The 24,062-nt window shown below is 49.9% G+C and overlaps 1 protein-coding gene across 5 annotated transcripts in view; it reads left to right on the forward strand.

Moving 5' to 3' along the window:
- Positions 1 to 24,062, forward strand: part of GLT1D1 (glycosyltransferase 1 domain containing 1) — a 137,103-nt gene that overhangs the window by 102,636 nt on the left and 10,405 nt on the right. For all 5 annotated transcript variants that reach the window (XR_004032093.1, XM_030821677.1, XM_004089495.3 and 2 more), the window contains one exon: positions 2,986 to 3,084. Coding sequence is in view for 4 of the 5 variants with exons in the window: in XM_030821677.1 (XP_030677537.1) it covers positions 2,986 to 3,084 (99 nt within the window). In the remaining variant the exon portion in view is untranslated. The remainder of the gene's footprint in view (positions 1 to 2,985; positions 3,085 to 24,062) is intronic.

Raw genomic sequence — 24,062 nt, forward strand, 5'->3', positions numbered from 1 at the left:
TCACTTGGGATTTATGGGTGTAGAGTGCGTTCTCAAGACCTGGGACAGGTCACTATGCTCTATAAAACTTACTGAGTCAGGTAGGAAGCCCATCTGCTACTGTAATCTCATTTGCAGTTATAACAATGCCCAGAGACAGATGTAAATTCTGTAGTATTAACCATTTAATCTGGACAAGCACGGTGGCTCACACCTGTAATCCCAACAGTTTGGGAGGCCAAGGTGGACGGATTGCTTGATCCCAGGAGTTTCAGATGAGTGTGGAAAACATAGCAAGACCCATCGCTACAAAAAAGTTTTAAAAACATTAGCTGAGGATGGTGGCATGTGCCTGTAGTCCCAGCTACTAGAGAGGCTGAGGTGGGAGGATTGCTGGAGCCCAGGAGATGAACGCTGCAGTGAGCTGAGATTGAGCCACGGCATTCCAGCCTGGGCAACAGAGTGAGACCCTGTCCCCTCTTCCCCCCCAAAAAGGTTATTTAATCTTCCCCACTACCCTTTTGAAGGATATTTTATTATCTCTATTTTACCTCAGGGGAAACAAACAGCTGGGGGAGATTGAGATGTTGACCCAAGATGGTACGACTAGTATCTAGTAGAACCAGGCTTCACACCCAGGCAGGTCAGCTTCAGAGCTTTCCTTACAAATGTGATTATTTGTTTACTTTTAGAAAGTGTAAAATCTGTAGAAGAACTGAAAGAACAGTACAGCAAATACCTGTGTACCCTTCCCCCACGTTCATCCTCCTGCTTCCTCTCCCTCTCCCCCATCTCTCTCCATACACATACACTCTCTTTCTCTCTCTTTTCTTTTGCCAAATCATCTGAAAGAAGGTGGTTGATCACGGCACTGCTAATATTTCTCTCTGAAACTTTGCAGACAGGTGTCTTCTCCTGCACCTGAGAAGACATGAGCGTGCCTGAGAAAGTTCAGTGTTAGTTAAATTACGTCACTGGATGTGCACTCCATACATAATTCCCTCAATGTTGTATTTTTTTTTTTCAGGCAGGATCCACACACCATTCATGCATTGCATTTGGCTTTGTGTCTCTTTAGTGTCCCGCAACCCAGCTCCCCATAGCTCTTCATGACATTGAACCCTCTGAAGGGTCCTGGTCAGTTGTCCTTGAGAACATACCGATAGATTTGGCTGACGCGTTCCTCGGAGTTGGATTTACATCCCACTTCCAGCTGGGACTCCACGCAGGTGATGCGTACTTCCCACCACCTCAAACGGGAGATGCATCTGGTCAGCTCTTCTGGCTGTTGGTGACAGAAGGCTCCATTGTGAAGGCTCACCTGTCCCTCACCTCTCCTCTGCGATTGATAAGTCTTCTGTGGAGTGGTGCTTTGGGATTTGGGGACACAGATGCTCCTCGACTTATGATGGGGCTGCATCCCAATAAACCCATCACAAGTTGAAAATACTGTGAGTTGGCTAACACAGTGAAACCCGTCTTTACTAAAAGTACAAAAAATTAGCCTGGCGTGGTGGTGGGCACCTGTAGTCCCAGCTACTTGGGAGGCTGAGGCAGGAGAATGGTGTGAACCCGAGAGGCGGAGCTTGCAGTGAGCCAAGATCACGCCACTGCACTCCAGCCTGGGTGACAGAGCGAGACTCCGTCTCAAAAAAAAAAGAAAGAAAATACTGTGAGTTAAAAATGTGTTAAATACCCCTAACTCACCAAGTATCGTAGCTCAGCCCAGCTGACCTTGAATATGCTCAAAAGACTTGCTTTGCCTACAGTTGGGCAAAATCATCTAACACGAACCTATTTTATAATAAAGTGTTGAATATCTCATGGAAGATATTATTGGATACTGTACTGAAAGTGAAAAACAGAATGGTTGTATTGTTGCTGAAATATAGTTTTTACTGAACAGGTATTGCTTTTGCAGCACCACGAAGTCAAAAAATCCTAAGTTGAATCATTATAAGTCAGAGACCATGTGTATCCTGTTTCCCGATGACCTTTAACTTGATGGATTTGATCAGGATCCACTAGGATCCACTGTTCATCCCCGATTCTCACCTGAATCACTTATTACACTGGGAGTTACAAAGTGATGATTTTCTAATTCTGCTCTTCTATCTACACTTATTATACATGCAGATTCTTCTGCAGAGATGAGCTTTCCCTGTTCTTCCTCCTACCTTTCCTCCTCCTCCTCCTCCTCTTTCCTTTCATTTCCCTCTCATGACTAGGGAATCAGGTATTTTTGAAATTTAATGTGTTACCATCTGTTACAATCATTATTCTTCTTGAAGTTGCAAAATTGTCCCGCTGTGGTCAGTGGGGTCCCCTTGAAGTTGGCGTCTGTTTCCTTTCAACCTGACATCACTGAACTTAGAACATTGTAGAAAGAGAACCCGCAAAATGCCTCCATTCCGGGCAGGCGAGGCCAGGGCTGCACACCGTGCTGTCAGGTCATCTTCTTGTGGCACAGCTGCTAGTCGCTGCCAGGCTGTGGGGCATCAGGCACATATCTCCAGACCTTCGGAAGTGGAAAGTCGGCTTCGTGAATAGTTGGAGCGATAAATCATTTTCCTTTTACCTTTGTCTGCATGCCACAGAGCTGAGTTTGGTTTCGGTGGCATTCACACTCCCTTGCCTGTGCTGGAAGGAAGTGGCTCCTCAGGAAAAGTGAGGATGGTAATTACAAATGCATACTCCATGTGGTTGGTGAAGAGGTGTCAAATGAGCATTCGGAGAGAGGGGGTTCTTTGTGACACTGCAATGATTATGTCAGACAAACGATTACAGTATATAGTGTTTCAGAGCTTCCAAACATAGTAGTAAAACTCAGATGTATTTTGAAAACGTGCTGTTGAGATTGGGATATCGTTTTGGCAAGGCATATTTTTTGTGAGATGCCAGAGGTCCAGTTAACCCAAGAAGTTCTTCTGCCCCACCCTGGCTCACCTTGCTGCAGAGGTTCTTGAAATGACCGCCTTCTGCCCCTTTTTCTCCTGTCTCCTCCAGGCGATGGATTTAGAAGTTCCGGTGTTGGCCAGGAACATCCCCGGGAATGCTGCCGTGGTGAAGCATGAAGTCACAGGACTGCTGTTTTCCGATCCCCAGGTAAAGAAAAGTTCTTTCCCTCCATTCACTCACCTTGTCTGAATAGTTTTCCTCTGTGTTGAATGGAGAGACTCTTTCTGTTAGCGCTCAGCATTCCTGTCCTAGCCGGAGCCCTGCAGAGAGCATGCCGTCTTCTGTTATCACCTGGGCAGCTGCCTGGGTGTGCCACTAGCAGAAGCCTAGGGAACAGGAGTATTGAGTTCCATTCCTGAGTTTGTTGCCAAGTTGCTCTACGGGGCTGGGAAAGATAATCACCTCTGAGATGTTCGGATTTCTGATTTCTAAAATGCAAACTCTCAGACACAACCTTGTATTTATGGAACATCTGCTGGCTTTCAGAGGATGAGCACCTAGGTGACCACTTTTCATTCCTTGAAACAAATGCACAAAGTATGCAGGGTTCTTGTGTAAATACAGAAACACGTGTGAACGTCGGGAAATAGAAGAAAGGGCCACGTAGCTGTCCATCGGTCCAGCTGGTTATCTGGTGACTTCTAGGGCACACATGTGTGCCATCACCTCCCAGGAGCATGGAAAGGTGTTGCCCAGTGTGGGGGGCCACAGACGGTTCTGGGGATTCACCGGCCAGGGTTTGCCTGCATCCGACACCCTGAGTGCCTCCTGCAGAGAGTGGCCCTGGCTGAGTCTCCAAGCCCCATTTTCTCTTCCAGATAAGTGGAGCTTATCGTAATACTTGCCTCTTAGAGTCGTGACATGCGCTGAATGAGTTGATGGCAGAGCTTAGAGGTGCACATGACACATGCTCAGAGCTCAGTAAACACCGATACTATCAAAAGGGAAGGTGTTGGCTGGGTGCAGTGGTCCATGTGGCTCACGCCTGTAATTCCAGCACTTTGGGAGGCTGAGGTGGGAGGATCATTTGAGGTCAGGAGTTTGAGACCAGCCTGGGCAACATGGTGAAACCCCGTCTCTACTAAAAAGACAAAAAAAAAAAAAAAAGCTTGACATGGTACATGTCTGTAATTCCAGCTACTCGGGGGGCCGAGGCAGGATAATCACTTGAACCCCGGAGATGGAGGTTACAGTGAACCAAGATCGCACCACTGCACTGTGTCTGGGCAACAGAGTGAGACTCTGTCTCAAAAAAAAAAAAAAAAAAAGGAAGGCGTTGTCACTGCATATGCCTCTTGTTAGGCAGTAGTAAATAAAAATCTTTTCTTTTTTTTGAGACAGGGTCTCACTGTGTAGCCCAGGCTGCAGTGCAGTGGTGTGATCATGGCATTACTACAGCCTTGACCTCCTGGGCTCAAGAGATCCTCCCACCTCAGCCTCCTAAGTAGCTGGGACTACAGCCGTGCGCCACCACGCCTGGCTAATTTTGTTTATTTTTTTGTAGAGACAGGATCTCGCCTTTTTGCCCAGGCTGGTCTTGAACTCCTGGCCTCAAGCGATCCACCTGCTTGGCCTCCTGAAGTACTGGGATTACAGGCATGAGCACCACGTTCAGCAAAAATTAGCCGCTTAAAAAAATATTAGGTTCTACTCCTAACCATCTTTATTAAAGCACATATGGTATTCCGAAATCCAGAAGGTTATGCTTAAAAACTAAAAACTCAAATGCTTGAATATTCAGTTTTTAAGATTTCCAACAGCAGATGTTTAATTCAAGTTCAACTTTCCCTTTCTGTAGTGTGATGATGTGTCATGCTTTTCACTGCCAGCTTCTCGTAGAGTCGTAAACAAATTCCAGCACAAAAAAGATGAAAGCCAGCTTCACGGGGTGGTGGGGGGCGGGGGGATGGAGGGGTGGTGTGGTGGGGGTGGCAGTGGGGTGGGGGGCGGCAGCGGGGTGGGGAGGTGGCGGGGCAGCAGGGCGGTGGGGGTGGAGATCGTAAGTCGTGAGGTATCAGCAGGTCATGAATGAATGCACTGACCATCCCAGGAAGCGGAGGGAAATAGCAAAGTTGGGACCCAGGAGTTTATCTGTTATCATCTACAAAAGGCGTAGGTAGCACTAAAGGCTTCTCTTTTGCTAGTAATACCTAAAAGCCTAAATAATGTCAGGATAGGAAAAGTTTTCAGTAGTTACTTGTCGATTCTCCAAACAAAAGCTCATTGCTTTTTACCATGTTTTATATCTCTCAAAATCAATACCAGCCAAGCTTCAGGTCAGCGAATGTTAACATCCACTCTGGCAAAGTGTTCTGGATTTTTTTTTTCTATCTCCCAAAAGGCAACGTCTATTTACTTTATAGCTCAATTTCAGAGGACCAAAGAAAGCACTCCAACTTTATCAGTGAACGTCTGAATAGCAATCCCGTATAATTGGATCTATTAGGCTGAACAGAAGAATGAAAGCAGTTTGCCTCTTCCAATTTCATACAGCCTCTTGTAAGATATTCCTTTTAACGTTTGCAAATCACTATCGTGCCTCCGATGTATTCAGGTCATTTCTTCAAGTTACCGGCTTCCTGTGAGCCATCAGACACAACTCTGCGGCACTCATGGAGTCTAGTTGCAGACTTATTTTGATTCCAGCACGTTCATGTTCATTTCACAAAGGATGTTAAAAAAAAAATAGAACTCTTCTGGTTTTATGCTGGGGGAGGCTGCGATTCTTAATACAGGTTGAAAGAGTATGCTAGACGTGGATGTCACACCTGGTTTGGTTTGGTTTGGTTTGTTTTTCTTTACAGTCTCCTTCCAATTTTACCTAGCACGGGGTAGGAGCTGTTGCTTCAACAACAATATGCATTTTAAATAAGTCAGGGACTATGGTTCTATGAATCTTGACTAAGAAACTCAGATGAAAGGAACCACTAGTGGGTTGCCAACGTTGGCAAGATTAATTTTAAACATGAGGCTGGGCACGGTGGCTCGCGCCTGTAATCCCAGTACTTTGGGAAGCTGAGGTGGGTGGATCGCCAGAGGTTAGGAGTTGGAGACAAGCCTGGCAAACATGCAAAACCCTGTCTCTACTAAAAATATGAAAATTAGCCAGGTGTGGTGGCAGGTGCATGTAATCCTGGCTACTCGGGAGGCTGAGGCAGGAGAATCGCTTGAACTAGGAGGTGGAGAGAGCAGTGAGCCAAGATTGTGCCGAGATTGCTCCAATGCACTCCAGCCTGATGACAGAGCTGGGTGTCTCAAAAATAAATAAATAAATAAATAAGTATTTCAATCTGCGTTGGAACCAGCATTCCATTTTTTAAGAAGGAATGTCCATGTCAGAGCGTCAGCCTTAGTTATGTATGTATGTGGTGTATATATTACCATGTATGCTATTCAAATCAATGCTAAATGTGCAGTTAGTAGTTGTGCATTCACTTTTATTTTCTAATTGAGAATGTAAAGAAACCTGATATAAAAAGATGAAGTTCAACACATTAGATTGTATGTTTAATACCCCAGTTACCTATTTTTCAAAACAGAAAACTGATTTTACATACAGTAAAGGACGTGGATGACTGTTAAAGGGCATTCCCTATTCTTTTCATTTTGTGAATCTTTTATAAAACAGTATTAGTCAGGGTTCCCCAGAGAAACAGAACCGGTAGGAGATAGATATAAATATGTGAGGAGATTATAGCAATTGGCTGATATGATTATGGAAGCCAGGAAGTTCCATCATCTGTTGTCTGCAAGCTGGAGATGCAGGAAAGCCAGTGGTGCAATTCAGTCTGAGGCTAAAATCCCAAGAATCAGGGGTGTGAATCCAAAAGAAAGGAGGTCAGCCTATGGAAGAGACACCTGCACCCCCATATTTATCAAAGCACCATTCACAGTCACCAAGGTATGGAATCAACCTAAGTGTCCATCAACAGATGAATGCATGAGGAAAATGTGGTATATATGCCCAGTGGGGTACTATTTAGCCATAAAAAAGGAGTCATGTCATTTATGGCAACATGGTTGGAACTGGAGGTCGTTATATTAAGTGAAATAAGGCAGGCAAAGAAAGATGAATATCGCACATTCCTGGGGTCTGAAAGGCTGAGACTCAGGAGCTTAGATGTCTCTGTGCAGGAGAAGATGGATGTCCCAGCTCAAGAAGCAGGAAGATTCCCCTTTTTGTTCTATTCGGATTGGATGGTGCCGGCCCACATTGCTGAGGGTGCATCTTCCCTCTTCCGTTCACAGATTCAAATGCTAATCTCTTCCGGAAACAGCCTCACAGACCCACCCAGAAATAAGGCGTCACCAGCTATCTGGACATCCCTTAGCCCAGGCACACTGACACATAAAATTAGCCATCATAAAAACTAAACCAACAAAAGGAACAGAAATGTGACCTTTCTTTTCAAAACCATAACACACACTCTGTGGGTCAGGCAGTTTTTCTGGTAACCCGGACTCTGTCCCCCTCTCCCTTCCTGACACTTGTGTCCTACGGTGGCCTCGTGTGTGTGCCCCTGTCCCCCTCCTCCCTTCCCAGCACTTGTGTCCTATGGCGGCTCCATGTCTGTGCCCCTGTCCCCCTCCATCTCCCGCCACTTGTGTCCTACGGCAGCCCTGTGTGTGTGCCTCTGTCCCCCTCGGCCTCCTGGCACTTGTGTCCTACGGCGGCCCTGCGTATGTGCTCCAGTGAGGGGTTGCACACGTCATGCCTTCAAGGGTGGAGTGAGCTGCAGTGTATAGTGGGATTGGGGCAGTCAGTTGTTCTCCTAGCTGTCTGTTGCAGACCTGCAGGGCTAGCTCTGGTCTAGACACAATATCCAGAGCCTTTGAATGATATTCACATCTCGTCTAAGAAGGGACAGGACTAAGACATCAGCAATGGCTATAGCAGTGCATCGATTAGCCTGGGCAGCAGCAATGAGGTCTTTAGGGAAAGACTTCCCGGCAAACAAGTGTGGGCGAGGAATGAGTGGAGGGAGTAGAACACAGTGTGGCCTGTGCTGGGCAGGAGGTTCAAGCTCAGGTGTCTGGAGGGCACCCAGGTATGCAGGGGGTGAGGTGGCCTGGTCAGGTGCAACCCTAGGGACCTTGGGGTCAGACGTACAGCCCTTGCTGCTGTTGAAGAGTGGCTGAAAGTCGATTCTTATGTGGGTATTACTGATTTATAAATGTAGACAACTCAGATTCTAAAATGATTCTTTTTTTTTTTTTTTGAGATGGAGTCTCTCTCTGTCGCCCAGGCTGGAGTGCAGTGATGTGATCTCGGCTCGCTGCAACCTCTGCCTCCTGGGTTCAAGTGATTATTCTGTCTCAGCCTGGCGAGTAGCTGAGACTACAGGTGTGCGCCACCATGCCCTCTAAGTTTTGTATTTTTAGTAGAGACGGAGTTTCACCATATTGGCCAGGCTGGTCTCGAACTCCTGATCTTGTGATCTGCCCACCTTGGCCTCCCAAAGTGCTGGGATTACAGGCGTGAGCCACCGCGCCCAGCCAAAATGATTCTTTTAGACATGATGGGGACCTACTTACACATTCGTGGGGAGATTTGCTGCCAGCCTGTAACCTCTGCTCTGGATCAGGGATACCCCTTTCCGCTGACAGATGAGAACTGTAACTCAGCCGGAGCACACTGTGCACACTGACGACAGTGGGTTACCTGAGGAGGACACATCAAAGGTGACGTCTGGTCCCAGGGTCCAGGCTGCCTCTGGCCATCAGTGTCCTCCTCACTCCAGACAGAAGAGGTGTCAGCTGTCCCAGGAGGGCCTGCTGTGGGTTCGGGAGTGGAGTGGGGTTGATTCCAGGATCGTATGGGCCAGAAAACAGGAAGGACTTGATGTGATAAAACAACAGTGGGAGGCTGGGTGCAGTGGCTCACACCTGTAATCTCAGCACTTTGGGAGGCTGAGGCGGGTGGATCACTTGAGGTCAGGAGTTCAAGACCATCCTGAGTGACATGGTGAAACCCCGTCTCTACGAAAACACAAAAATTAGCCGAGCATAGTGATGGGCGCCTATAATCTCAGCTACGTGGGAGGCTGAGGCAGGACAATTGCTTAAACCCGGGGAGTGGAGGTTGCAGTGAGCCGAGATTACGCCATTACACTCCAGCCTGGGCGAGAGTGAGACTCCGTCTTGAAACAAAAACAAGACGATGTTTTTTTCTCTCTCTACACGAAAATTAACGTGTGCTGACTCCTATCACGCACAGGCATGTTAGGCAGAGAGCTTTTATGGAGTTCTTACTATGTGCCCGGCACTGAGCCAAGTCCTGAAGGTGAAGGAATGAAACAGAAAGGGTGAAAGGCCCTCAGGAATGCACAGTCGGCTGTGGGTGGTGCGCAGATGGCAGAACACAGCGGCAGGTAGCATGCCCTCTGCATCAGCGGCCCATCATGAGCAACACCTGTCTTAGTCTGTTCCGGATGCGGTAACAGAATACCATAGACTGGGGGCTTAAGCAACAAACATTTCTCTCTCATGGTCCTGGAGGCTGCAAGTCCAAGATGGGCACCTGATAGACAGCTCTTTTCTTCCTGTGTCCTCATGGTAGAAGGGCTGAGACAGCTCTCTGGGGTCCCTTTTATAAGGACCCTAATCTCGGCCAGTTGCGCTGGCTCATGCCTATAATCCCAGCACTTTGGGAGGCCAGATTGCTTGAGCCCAGGAGTTCAGGGCCAGCCTGGCCAACATGGAGAAACCCTGTCCCTACAAAAAAAGTAAAATATTATCTGGGGGTGGTGGCAGACGCCTGTAGTCCCAGCTACTCGAGAGGCTGAGATGGGAGGATCATTTGAGCCTGAGAGCTAGAGGCTGCAGGGGAGCCATGATGGCGTGGCTGCGCTCCAGCCTCGGTGACAGAGTGACCCTGTCTCAAAACAACACAGACACTAATCTTTGCATCCTCATGACCCAATCACCTCCCAAAGACCTCACCTCCTGCCGTCCCCTTTGGGGTGAGCAGTTCAGCGTATGAATTTTAGGAGACATAAACATTCACCCCACAGTATGACCCTTTGTCAAATGTTCACCCTGTGATGGACACGTTCCTGCTGCTTTACATGGATGGACTCCATGAACTCTCACAACAATGCCGTGGCGTCAACACCTTCATAATCACCGTGGGACCAGTGGGGAAACTGAGGCATGGAGAAGCTCGGTTAACTAGGTTGTAAGTGTCAGAGCCACACCTGGAGCCTCGTCACCCTGGCATGTTGTGTTATTAGTGTGAAGAGATTGCTAAGGACCAGTGGCGAGAAGCCTGCGGGTTTACCTGGGCAGGATGAGGTGTAATGAAGGAAGAGACGTTGAGCTGGACCTCAAAGGACGAGATTCCCCAGGCAGGGAAAGGCATTCACAGTAGAGGGAATCACCTGGGCAAAAGTTTAGGGGCATGAAAGTGTGCAATGCATTGGAAGAGTTAGGCGTAGTGCAGTATGGAAGGTGTGAGGGAAGGAATGGCCTAAATGAAAGGGAACTCAGATGTAAGGAGCATGGGACATAGGGGAGTGTGGTGAGCAGAGTTCTGAGATGCCCTGTGGCCTCTGCCTCCTGGTGTTCGGCTGTTATGGTAGGTTATGTGGCAAGAGGGATTTTGCAGATGTGATTAAGGTAACTAATCAGTTGACTTTGAGTTAATCAAAGATATGAACTATGTGGGCCTGACATCATCAGAGCCCTTTAAATTTAGATCTAGAGGTCAAGGACAGAAGAATTCAGAGATACTGGGACCTGTGGAGGGATCCACATGGCAAGGAACTTTGGGCAGCCTCTAGGAGCTGGGGGCGACCCCTGGTTGACAGCCAGTGGGAGAAAGATGGTCTGGGTCCTACACCCACAGAAACTGAATTCTGCCAACAACTGTGTGAGGTTCGAGGAAGACCCCAAGCTCCAGACAGGAGCCCAGCCCAGCCCAGCCCAGCCCAGCCCAGCCCAAACTTTGATCTCAGGCTTGTGGGATGCTGAGCTGAAAAGTCAGCTCCGCTATGTCTGTGCCTGGACTTTGACTTGCAGAAACCGTGAGATAATACATGGGTGTCATTCTAAGTCCCAAGTCTGTGGCTATTTGTTATGCAGCAATAGAAAACTAGTCCCAGAGACTGGGCATGGTGGCTCACACCTGTAATCCTAGCACTTTGGGAGGCTAAGGCAAGCAGATTGCTTGAGCTCAGGAGTTCAAGACCAGCCTGGGCAACATGGCAAAGTCCTGTCTCTGCTTAAAAAAAAAAAGAAAAAGAAAAAGAAAAAAAATTAGCCAGATGTGGTGGCTCGTGCCTGTAGTCCCAGCTACTGGGAGGCTGAGGTAGGAGGATCGCTTTAGCCTGGGTGATGGAAGTTGCCGTGAGCTGAGATCTTGCCACTGCACTCCAGCCTGGGTAACAGCAAGACCCTGTCTCAAAAATAAAGAAAAAGAGAACTAGCTCCAAGAAGAAGGCAAGAGAAGAGTTTCCAGTGACGCCAATGCAGCTGGCTGCAGAGGAGGAAAGAATGTGTTCACAGCGGCAGAGATGGGACCTCCAGAAAGAGGACTGTTTCAGGTAGTTAATGCATCGCGTTTGAGATGATGGAAGATCATTCAAGGGGATTCATAGGGTCTTACTGGAGAAAACCTTATGTTTCTCTTTCCCCCTGCAACCACTGCATCTTTGTGTATTCAATGAGCGGCTGGAAGTACGAGTCCCTGGTGCAATTGGAGAGAAGGAGACAGCAGAGTGCTCCTGGGAGCCAGGGCTGAGCTGAGAGGGCATGCATACCAGCCAGCATCCCTGCCTGAAATGCCCCAGGAGTGGCCGGCTGCACTTGGAAGAAAGTCCAAACTTTTTCTGATGGCCACCAAGCTGTCCCTGAGCTAACCCCTGCCTACCACTCTGCCTTTGGTGCTCTGCGGCCACATGGGTATCTCTGCTCCTCCCTCACAGGTAACTTGAGTCCCCAGCCTCTTTTCAGCACCCTTCCCTATCTTATTTCCTTCCTGGCGTGTGTCACGGTGCTACACTGCTTGCTCCCCACACCCTCCTCCCCAACCCCTCAGACTGTTAGATCCAGGAGAGCAGTTTCTCCAACTGTAAAATGGGGAAGTGAGGCCTCATCTGGGGGGTTTCATGCTCTTCTGCACGCAGCCCCAGCACTTGGGCAGCACGTGCCACTAAATGTGTGTTGATGGGTGAATGGTGAGCACAGGGTCCCAGGGTGGGGGTGGCAGCTGTTGGCACAAAGATGATGAGCATCTGGAGGGAAGTTTGCTTTAGGGAGCTTGTGAGGACAGCCTACTGAACTGAATAAAAAACCATTTTTTATTTATTTTTTAAATGACGATTAAACATATTCAGCCCTGGTAGGAACAGAGTAATCTCTATTTCTATATACCTCACTCCTGGAAAACTTCTATTTAAGCAGAGCTTTCCAAACCTACCAAAGATCGATTGTTTCATTACCACCACAATCCTGTTATTTCTCCTTTTAAGAAGTAGAAAAGGGTTGAGCTATTTTCCTAGGTATTTTATTGCTCTGTTTTATAGCTTCAAAATTAAAATCCATTTGACATTTAATAGAAACTGTGAATCTATACACTGTCCCAGGGTCAGACTTTTAAAGTGTAGCTCAAACCTATTTTGCTTGGAGGTTCTGTTTGTATGGTGCACTGCTATAGATAAACATAAGTTCTGGAATAATGACATTGACCAGAGCTGGCATTCATCCAGTGGGTATTCTGGGCTGGGCTCTGGCCATAGTGTTCTATGTGACTTGCATTTTCACTAAAGATAGCTTATTTTTCTTCAGACGCTAATGGCTTTAATAGTCAGTCAATGGTTTAATGTTTGGGAAATGTGAGGCCCGGTAGAAAACGTCAGCCTCCAAACTTTCGTTCAGGCAGGGCTGCGCTGAGATCTCAAGTTTTGCTCTTGGCAGCTGAGTGATCCTGGACGCCCCTCCTGTCCTCTGCTCGATGCTTCTTCGGGAGAGTGGAGATCATGACCTCTCTTTGGGGAACGGCTGAGGGAGGATGCATGCACTATTGCCTCTCCCTTCCCCTGGAAAAAAAACTGCAAATACTCAACCGCGTTCACGGCTTGCAGCGCTGCGCACTAGGGGAAGCCGTGGAATATGGAAAGCACTTATGTTTAAGTGCCGGGATCAGCCCACAGCAGGATTCCCACCTGGTGCAGAGCACTGAGAACCCAGGGAGAAATTCCTGTCTCACTCTCACTTCGAGTTATGTTCTACTTATGGATTTGGGGAGGCCACTGGCCAACGTTATGTAAAGTATTACTTCTCTCTTATTTTTAAAAAATGTTTTAACATAATACCTATAATTCTTGGAAGTTAAACGCATCCAGGATGTGTAAGCACCAGCCAGTGCGCAGCACACAGTAGGTCCTCAGCATGAAATCCGAGCTGCAGACCCTGCTGCGTTGATTGGATTTCCAGTTAAGCCCAGAGGAAACGCCGGACAAAGCATGTGTGAACAAAATTGGAGGTTAATGCAAAACTTATGTGGATTTGGCTTTTTTTTTTTTTTTTTTTTTTGAGACAGCGTCTTGCTCAGTCGCCCAGGCTGGAGTGCAGTGGTGCAAACTCAGCTCACTGCAAGCTCCGCCTCCCTGGTTCACGCCATTCTCCTGCCTCAGCCTCCCCAGCAGCTGGGACTACAGGTGCCCGCCACCACGCCCAGCTAATTTTTTTGTATTTTTAGTAGAGACGGGGTTTCACTGTGTTAACCAGGATGGTCTCGATCTCCTGACCTCGTGATCTGCCTGCTTCGGCCTCCCAAAGTGCTGGGATTACAGGCGTGAGCTACTGCGCCCGGCCACTTACATGGATTTGGAAGTAGTGTGACCTGGTTGCTTATTGTGCGATTCTGGGAAGCATTTGAGAGCAGAATAATAATACAAGCACACCAGGCTGGGCACAGTGGCTCACGCCTGTCATCCCAGCACTTTGAGAGGCTGGGTGGATCCCCTGAGGTCAGGAGTTCGAGGCCAACATGGCAAAACCCTGTCTCTACTAAAAATACAAAAAATTAGCTGAGCAGGGTCGCAGGCACCTATAATCCTAGCTACTCAGGAGGCTAAGGCATAAGAATCACTTGAACCCGGAGGGTGGAGGTTGCAGTGAGCCGAGATCATGCCACTGCACTCCAGCCTGGGTGACAGTTCGAGACATCGTCTCAATAATAATAATACTAGGACAACAGATGTAAACCTCGCCCGAGCAGCAGAGGGACAGCCTGCCTGGGGGCTGTGATGGGGTGCCTGGGTTGGTGTATTGTTAGGGACACAGATTCTCCAGTGAGCTAGAGAGGGTGGGTCCCTTGCATCTGGCCACTTGGGTGGGGTGAGGAGCTGGGTGAGAACTGGGTCTGACTGCAGAGCCTGAGCTCAGGCAGGGCCGGGAGCACAAATGGCCCTGCTCTCCCCCTTCCCTGCTGCTGCCCTGGCAGCTCCTCCTCACTCTGCCTCTTCTTTCCTGCTGTGCCCCCCTTTTTCTCTCCCTCTCCCTCTGTCTCATCATCTCCTTGTCTGTCTCTGTAGCTCCTCTCTCCCTCTGTCTTTTTCTGTCTCTCATGGTCACTCTGTCTCAGTCTCTGTAGCCCTCCTCCTCCTCTTTGTGTCTCTCTGTCTGTTTCTGTAGCTTTCCTCCCTCTCAGTCTGTTTCTCTCATTGTCTCTTCCTGTGTCTCTGTTTCTACCTGTATCTCAGTCTCTAGCTCTCTCTCACTCTCTCTCTCCCTCCCTCCCCTCCTCTCCTGTTTTACACCTAACCATTTTCTGAAGTGGTTCTTCTCACCCTGATTCTGTCTGTATTCTTGGGGAGAAGGGACGATTTCTGAGCCCCACCCTGGGTGTAGATGCCCCTGGATGCAGCCTGAGGCGGGAAGAGAAGCCCCTGGCTGACTGAGTAGCCCCTGGGGCAGGTATGCACCGAGCTGGGTGTGCACCGAGCTGAGCGTGCACCGAGCTGAGCGTGCACTGAGCTGCGGCGTGGCGAGCAGGGCCAGGACACGGGTGAGCCACAAGGTGGGGCTCACTGCTCAGGCACAGAGGCTGGGCCGTCACCAACGTGCAGAGGCACTCGGGGCTCCTCCTGGCCGCCTCACTCCTGACCAAGCAGGGAGCATCCTGCTTGCATCGCGTCTGGAATTCGCTGAAAATACAGAGAGGGAAGAGGCAGAGAGAGAAGAGCTTCCTTCCCTCTGTGAGCTTCCTTCCCTCAGTCCCCACCTCTGAGAACAGGAGGAGGCATCTCTGCGTCATCCTGACACTTGGCTCTCCACCATCTCCTGGGCCCTCGCGCGGGTGCACCTGTGGCTGTGCAAAGCCTGCTGGGCACAGGAGTGTGAGCCTGCAGTCTCCAGCAGGGGACTGTGATTAGGGGAGGGGCCAGGCATGGAGAGACCCTCCCCTCCCCCTGCCTCTGCCTGTGTGCGCTTCCTGGAGGCCTCCTGGTGATCTGTGTCAGCAATGACAAATGCAGTCCCCAGTCAGCGGGGTGCTTGCCTCGCATCAAAACAACGCTGCTGTAGGAATCAGCTCCGAAGGCCATTTCTGGGGTATCCTGGAATTCAGAAGGAAGAGGATGGTGACTTGTTGGCACTGGTAGAAGCCGGGCCAGGGTCTGTGGAGGACCCCCGTGGGCTGCAGGGGAAGGTGTGCCTGGAGCCTCAGCCCCTGCCTGTTGCAGGTGCGTGCACAAGCGGCTGGGCACACCGTCCTGGGTCCTGGGCTCCCAAGCCCACCGCGCCCTCTCCTGAGCCCCACTTCCCATCTGTCCCACTTCTCCTGAGCTCTGTCTGCAAACGCAGCTGCACCCCATCTCCCCTGCACTCCCGACCGAGGGGCTGCAGGGTCTTGCCTGGGCTGTTCTAGCAGCCTCCTCCTTCCAGCTCCCCCCACTCCCTCCCCGCAGCCACAGGCACCAAGTGAAAGTCCGCTTCTATCCACTGCAGCTGAGGACCCTGTGGTGGCTTCCCCATTGCACCTAGAAGAAAATGCCACTGCTGGCCCGGCTTCTGAGGCCTTGCATAGCTCGTGCTGCCTCCTCCTCATTCCAGGCTTCTCTGTCCAGCACCTGAGCTCTGCTCACCCTCTGTCTCTAACTGAGCTGCGCCCACAGCTGGCGCCTCCTCGACTGTTTCTTGGTTGAAATCACCTTGGAAGGACTTTTCGTGGCCACCCAGTGTGACTGGGGTTCCCACTTGGGTTTCCTCTGTCCTTGCACCTGTATCTGTGTACACTGCACTATTCGCCATCTATAAACACCAGTCCCCAGCCTGGAAGCTTCCCGAGGGCAGCAGTCAGGCATGTTCACTCATCAGCTGTCCCTCGCAGGGACCCTGATGTGGACTGGGTGCTCAGTGAGTACTGGAAGGGATGAATATGCCCCGGCGTACAGTACTGGAAGGGATGAATATGCCCCGGCGTACAGTACTGGAAGGGATGAATATGCCCCGGCGTACAGTACTGGAAGGGATGAATATGCCCCAGCATACAAGGCGCCACCCTCCCAGAGGGCATGTTTTGTTATTTTCATCTGATAGCGAGCGATGCAGCACGCCACACAGTTGTACTTTAAATGCTCTCTTTTCTTTTTCTTTTCAAAGTCGCAGATGACAGCAGTCATCCCGCCCAATCATTGGCACCTGTCAGATTTTGTCCCCATGCCTAGCAAGTAGTCGCTGACAGTTTCATGCCAATCACAGGTTCTGGTGCTGAGTGCCAAGCGGCAAAACGACAGGATCGCCTACTCCTGCCTGGGTGCTTAGATCCCATGTAAATGCCTTTGGCTTAGAAACTGTCTTTCTTTTGCCCTCCCTTCCTCCCTCCCTTTTTCCTTCCTTCCTTCGTCTACCTCCTTTCTTCCTCCCTCCTTTTCTTCATCTGTTCTTTGCTCTCATTTTCTTTGATTTCTCCTCCCTCCCTCCTTCCTTTCTCCCTTCTTCCCTCCTGACTTCCTTCTTCCCCTCCTCCCTTCCTCCCCTCCTCCCTCCCTTCCTCTCTCCCTCCCTTCCTCCCTCCATCCCTCCTTCTACCTCCCTCCCTCCTTCTCTCTACCTCCCTCCCTCCCTCTCTCCTTCTGTCCCTTTCTATCTCCTCTCCCTTCCTCTCTTTCTCCCTCTCTCCCTGTCTACCTCCCTCCCTTCCTCCCTTGCCTCCTCTCTCCCTCCCTTTCTCCCTTCCTTCTTCCCTCCTTTCCTCTCTCCCTCCTTTCCTCTCTCCCTCCCTCCCTAACTTCCTCCCTTCTTCCCTTTTTTGCTCCCTTTCTCCCTTCCTCCCTCCCTCCTCCCTTCCTCCCTTCTTTGCTCCCTTTCTCCCTTCCTCCCTCCCTCCTCCCTTCCTCCCTTCTTTGCTCCCTTTCTCCCTCTGTCCCTTCCTCCCTCCCTCCCTCCGCTCCTCTCTCCCTTCCTGTGTGCCACTGCCCTCGTGGTTCCGCATTAGTGAGCTCAACTTTCTTTTGGTTTTGCCGGGAGAATCCATTGTTTGCACTTTACACAGGAGCATGATCTCTGTGGTTTTCCCTGAATCTCTGTCGCACACGTCAAGGCTCCCTCTCAAGTGTCGCTACCACATGTCTGAATAAGCAAGCTGTCCCTTGGGATGTTGGACTGCAGCAGAACTGGGCTGCATGCGGAGCAAAGCCATGAGATGACCAGGGTGCCAACAGGAGGTGGCAGCTGCTCTAATGGACCCCATCACCTCAGGAGGGCAGCATTGGGAGACATTATTTCTTGCTCTTCTGGAGGCCAGAGCTGGTTGTTTTGGTCTGTGACCACCGCCCATGCGGTCACTCAGAGCCCAGGCTCCTTCCGTGGCCTGGCTCCAGCTCCACGTGTAGGTAGCTGCTGGGGAGACAGAAGACAGGGTCCACCATGGGAGGTATGTGTGACCTGGGCTGGAGGGAGCACACGCCCCTCTCCACTCATGCTCCCTTGGCTGGACCCTGGTCACATTGCGCCCGCTGCTAGGGGGGCTGGGAATTGCAGCCTGGGAAGAACCGGGGAGCAATCGTATGACTGGGTGCTCCTCCTTTCTCCCGAAAGACTGAGGCTAACGTGTTCTTGGAGAAAAAAAACACAGAAAACAAGACCCATCAGAAGGAAGATGGCTAGCATCTGTTGAATGCTTGCTCTGCAGATACAAATGTGGATTATCTTGTTTAACCTGCACAATGACAAATGTGCTGTTATCAGCCCCATTTCCTAGATGAGTAAACTAGGCACAGAGGAGTTAAATTCCTCAAGGCCCAGAACCTGGTAAAAGGTGCAGCTGAGGTTCATACTCTGCTTTCCAGCTTTATTAAGGTCTGATTGACAAATCTGAAGATTGTATACGTGTATGGTATACCACTTCGTGTTTTGCTATGTGCATCCATTGTTCAATGATGAAATCGAGCGAATTAACATTTCCATCCCCACACATACCTTTTTTTTTGTAATGAGAATATTTAAGATCCACTCACTTAGCAACTTTCAAGTATACTAGAGTCACCAGGCTGCCCCCATAGGTCTCCAGAATGTGACCCTCCTAACTGAAACTTTGGAACCATTGACCAATGTTTCCTTATTTCCTCTCCTGCAGCCCCCCAGCCCCTGGTAACCACCCTCCTACTCTCTTTCTATGAACTTGACTTTTTAAGAATCCACACATAGGTAAAATTATGAAGTATTTGTCTTTTCTATTTTGTTTGTTTGCTTGTTGGTTTTCTTTTTTGAGACAGAGTCTCACTCTGTTGCCCAGGCTGGAGTCCAGTGGCACCATATTGGCTCATTGTAACCTCCGCCTCCTGGGTTCAAGCAATTCTCCTGCCTCAGCCCCCCCAGTAGCTGGGATTACAGGCGTGTGCCACCACACCTGGCTAATTTTTTTTTTTTTTTTGTATTTTTGGTAGAGACAGGGTTTCACTATGTTGTCCAGGCTGGTCTCGAACTCCTGACCTCAAGTGATCCACCCACCTCGGCCTCCCAGAGTGTTGGGATGACAAGCGTGAGCTACTGCCCCAGCCTGCTTGTGTTTCTTTCCTCTCCCCCAGGCATAACCAGAACGAATGGCAGATTTACCGCCACACTTTAATGGGCTGCTCTTTCCCTCCAACTTCCTCCTGCTCTAACCCGCCAAGCCATCATACAAGCCCAGAGGAAAGTCTCCCAGGCCCTCTCTTCCCTCCCTTCCCTGCCTCTCACCTTCTTCTTTCCTTCAAGATGCCCACCTTCTCCCCACCAACCCCCAAAGCACACCAGAGCAGCAGAAGCACCTTTCAGCCAGCCAGGTGTGTGGAAATGGCTAGTGTTCTACTTGGCCCATCATCTGGAAAGTGAGCAAATGAGAAGCACAGAAAATATTCCTGAAGTTGTTTTTAGCTTCATCGGTGGCTCCCAGGTTTCCCCTGTCTCTCTCTCTCTGTGTGTGTGTGTGTGTGTGTGTGTGTGTGTGTGTGTGTGTGGAGTGGGTGCTTGGTGATCTGTGCTTCACACCACGTGCGGCAGTGGTCAGTGGCGTGTTAACCTCAGGCGGGTTCCTGGGTGACCTGGGCGCCCATCTCTTGATCTGTGTGTATGGAGGGGGAGAGGGCGCATAGGAATAGTCCAAATTCCTAGTTCCTTTTCTGCAATTTCAAAATCCAAAAAGCGCTTGGAAAACATGCGCTTGAAAAACCTGCCATCGGGACCCACCTGCCAGCTCTGTGCGTTTTTACTAGCAGGTACCTGGCTGATGGCCGGAGTCCTTGTTCACACGGACGTCTGTGGACCCACCCGGCTCACAGAGGGCGAGGGCTCTTGCTCCCTCCTACTTCAGCCACAGCAATGTCTTTGAGCCACACTAACCCTGCATCCTGCATTTCATGAGCCACAGAGCCCCGGGAATGGCAGGAATCAAACACAGGTTCTCCAGCAGTCAGTGACCCTGCTGTTAGTTACCCAGGTCTTGCACTGTTTTCCCTCCTCAAATAACAGCTGTCCTTTGACCAGCACAGTCGACCTCTGCTGTGCAAATGCCAGAAGGGAAAGAGGAGTTTTACTGTCTCACCACCCATAAGACCACTCTTTTTAGTGAGTTTGGTGCCAAAACTCCTGTCTGAACTGATGTGAAGTCACCTAGGGCTGTGTTTGTCGTGCGTCACGGGACTATTCATACATTTTGATTAAGAAACACTGATCTGTTGTTGACGGTCATGGCCTTAGACCTCGCTGGAGATGATATGTAATAGAAGGCTATAGCAGCTATTTACTAAAATCCCTCAGGTCGTGAATTCTGAAGCCTCATTCTGTGTACATTTTTGAGCACTGGATGCATGTTGGCTGCTGTTGTTAATTTCTGGCTGGGATCCTGACCTCCACTGGAGGCTCTTGGCCAGAGGCCGGCTCTCTCTTCGCTAAAGAAGTGTTGAAGAAAGAAGCATTTGCCCCTCATTGAGGCTGTCCTCCCCTCCACCAGCAGCGAAGATGAATCGGGTAGGAATTAGCTTTCTCACCTGCTGGCTCTCCTTTGCTTAGTGCCCCCCCTGCACCTGCACCTGCAAACCTCCTTCCGCATGCTACACACTCCCACGCTCCATCACTCCTGAGCACCCACCATGTCTGCGGGTGGCCTGTTAGATACACGCGCAGGCATTGTCCCGGCAAAGGGCCCGAGCACAGAGCCTCCCTGGCTCAGCGTGCCTACAGAGGGCCCACTGGCAGATTCACTGGGGGTCGGTCTTGGAATGGACGTCAGACTCAAGCATCGTGACTGGGGTGGCGGGGGAAGTCAAGCATCGTGAGTAGGGGTCAGAGTCCCCCACCCCACCACCTTGTCCTCTGGCCCTGTATTGAGCAGTTGCTATGCACAGGGCTCATTGACTGAGAGGTTATTTCTGACCCTACCCAGTTGGCTTGCTGAGTCTCCATCCGCAGTAGATTCCCATAGCTGTTTTTTTTTTTTTTTCTTTTCAGACAGGGTCTCACTCTGTCACCCAAGCTGGAGTGCAGTGGCGCTATCTCAGCTCACTGCAACCTCCAGCTCCCTGGTTCAAGCGATCAATCCTGCCTCAGCCTCTGGAGTAGCTGGGACTACAGGCGTGTGCCACCACGCCAGGCTAATTTTTGCGTTTTTTGGTAGAGACAGGGTTTCTCCATGTTAGCCAAGCTGGGCTCGAACTCCTGACCTCAAGTGATCCACCCGTCTCGGGCTCCCAAAGTGCTGAGATTACAGGTGTGAGCCACAGCTCCCGGCCCCCTAATGGCTGTTTTTGATACTTATTTTAAAGTGAGCCCCTAACGGTAACCATGATGTTCAGGGTGAAAGAACATCAGTTCTCCTATAAATCAGTGACTACTCTGTGTTTTAAGAGGTGGATGGAAGGTTCATGCTGAAGAGATTAGAGAAGAGCTTCATGTTCTTTTGCATGGTCTTGACGTTACCCGATGCAGGAGCCACTGGGAGAACGATCAGCATACGCTGGCAGTCGGGGTGATGACGTGGTCACATTGATGTGTCGTCAGCGGTGACAGTTTGACAGTTTGGATAGTGCCATAAAATGTGACCAGAGGGATGGTGTCGTGTACAAGAAAAGTACCACAGTCAGGTGCTTGTTTCTCTTCTAGGCATTGAAGTCTTGAAGGAGGAGCCTCACAACTTGCAGTTTTCAACAAAATAAATCTGTCCTATGATCAAATAATTTTTGGAAAATGAGGCAGGCACGGCAGGTTGCCTTAGACCCGTCAGGCTTCCTGCAATCCCCTGGGGGCGCTGTTGGGCACTGTTAGAAAACGCACATTCCTGAACCCCACCCTCCACCCACCCAATCAGTATCTCGGGGGCAGAGGGCGGGTATGTGGGGCGTGTGTGTTTCACGAGCTCCGTTAGAGAGTCTTACAGCAAGGTTTGAGAAGCAAAGCCACCGTCGAAGCCTTAATTAACTCGAAGGCTCCAACCAAAAAACCCCGAGGAAAACCCGAGATCTTTAATGACGGCAGCCTGTGCCAGTCTTGAGACACTTCCTCGTCGACGTCTCCCATCGATAAGCTGTCGTATTTGAAGCAGCGGGAGAGGAGCTTCGGGGCTGTTTAATTTAACACACCAAGCCAGAAATTCAAGAGTTTTCCTGTGATTGACTGTAGCTCATCTTGGAAAAATAAGTATATATCACTTACTGAAGGTTGTCAGAATGTAATGCTCTTTAAAACCGTAGCATTTTAAATCTGCCAGCCCCAGCATGCGTCCTGCTCAAGGCTTTCGCTTCTCGTGGAGTTTTTTTTTCCCTTCTGTTCTGTGGCTTTGAGGTGACATCATCATGAGAAGGATTGTATGAGGTTCTAATATTCATTTTATAAAATGGGTACTGGCTGGGCGCAGTGGCTCACGCCTGTAATCCCAGCACTTTGGGAGACCAATGAAGGTGGATCACTTGAGGCCGGGAGTTCAAGACCAGCCTAGCCAACATGGCAAAACTCTGTCTCTACTGAAAATACAAAAATTAGTCGGGCATGGTGGCACAAGCCTGTAATCCCAGCTGCTTGGGAGGCTGAGGCAGGTGAATCACTTGACCCCGGGAGGCAGAGGTTGCAGTGAGCCGAGATCGCGCCGCTGCACTCCAGCCTTGGCGACAGAGAGAGACTCCATCTCAAAAGCAAAACAAGAAAACAAAATGGGCACCACTTCTTTTCCTCTGGATCTTGGTGAAACCTCAGGGAGATGGAGCAGGTCAAAAGGATTCATTGGGAAATGCTCCACCAGCAGCTCCAGACTCCTCAGAAAGGAAGAAGCTCTGAGGATGGTCATCTACTAATTGATTAATTACTCTCTAAAGACAAAACCATGCTCTTTTGCATTATTGTTATTATTATTTAACATCACAAGTGCATTACCTGAGCCAGCGTTGGCACACCTGTGGCCCTGGACCTAGATCTGGTCTGTACATGTGTTTTGTTTACTTTGCTGTATTCTTAAAATATTGAATTACTTGTTATTTAACATGGAACACTTTTATATAAATATCCAGAATTTAGACCTCTCTTGGAAAAGAAAAGAAATGCAGCAACCAGCATAGGCCTGCATTTACTGTGGTGGCTGTGTGCATCTCCCACTTCACCTGCTGGGCCCCAGAAGGCATTTGCGTTTCCCACCGCTGATCAGGAACAGATGAGGCTTGTTTTGAACTCTCTTGAGAGATGGAATTTCTGTACTTGGCTTTGCTTTGAGTTTTTAGCGTCTGCCCTCTATAATGCCTTGTGAGTTCTTTTCTTTTTTCTTTTCTTTCTTTTTTTTTTTTGAGACAGAGTTTTGCTCTTGTCGCCCAGGCTGGAGTGCAACGAATGGCGCTATCTCAGCTCACTGCAACCTCTGCCTCTCAGGTTCAAGCGATCCTCCTACCTCAGCCTCCTGAGTAGCTGGGATTACTGGTGCCCGCCACCATGACTAGCTAATTTTTTTGTATTTTTAGTAGAGGCAGGGTTTAACCATGTTGGCCAGGTTGGTCTGGAACTCCTGACCTCAGGTCATCTGCCCACCTCAGCCTCGCAAAGTGCTGGGTTTACAGGCATGAGCCCCCGTGCCCGGCCTGTGAGTTATTTTCATAAATAATTTTCAAGAGTAGATCACTGCACGGCCAAGCGGAAGATCCTGAGTGGACACCCCCTCCTCCAGGGTTACAGCCTGTGTGTGTGGCTGTCAGCCAATCGGCTTTTCCGCAGCTCCTGGCTGAAACCTGTGTGAAACCTGCAGCACCTGGGCTGGAAGGATCCGTCTCAGGGACACTCAGGGCCGCAAGTCCTGCTGTGTAGCTCTTTAGTGCACTTGACGTGGTGTCCAATGTCAGATTCCAGAGCTGCAGCTGATGTCTGGTGTGGCATGTCAGGACGGGCACGGCTGTCCTCCCCCGTGTGAGTGTCTGGCCCTGCCTTCCTGTGTGCGGCGTCGTCCTGAGGTCGGTGGGGATTGCTGCCGTGGATCCGGGCTCCCCATGCGACCAGGGTGGCCTCAGAGGCTGGACGGGGCCGTCGTTCCTCATGTTCTCTTCTTAGAAGGAGGAAACCACTTTTTCCAGAAGACACTGACTGCTGATCTCTCCCTCCCATCTTGTTACGGGAAAGGGGTCCCGATCCAGACCCCAAGAGAGGGTTCTTGGATCTGTCGCAAGAAACAATTC

Source organism: Nomascus leucogenys, chromosome 10 (assembly GCF_006542625.1).
Source record: "Nomascus leucogenys isolate Asia chromosome 10, Asia_NLE_v1, whole genome shotgun sequence".
Taxonomy (NCBI): domain Eukaryota; kingdom Metazoa; phylum Chordata; class Mammalia; order Primates; family Hylobatidae; genus Nomascus; species Nomascus leucogenys.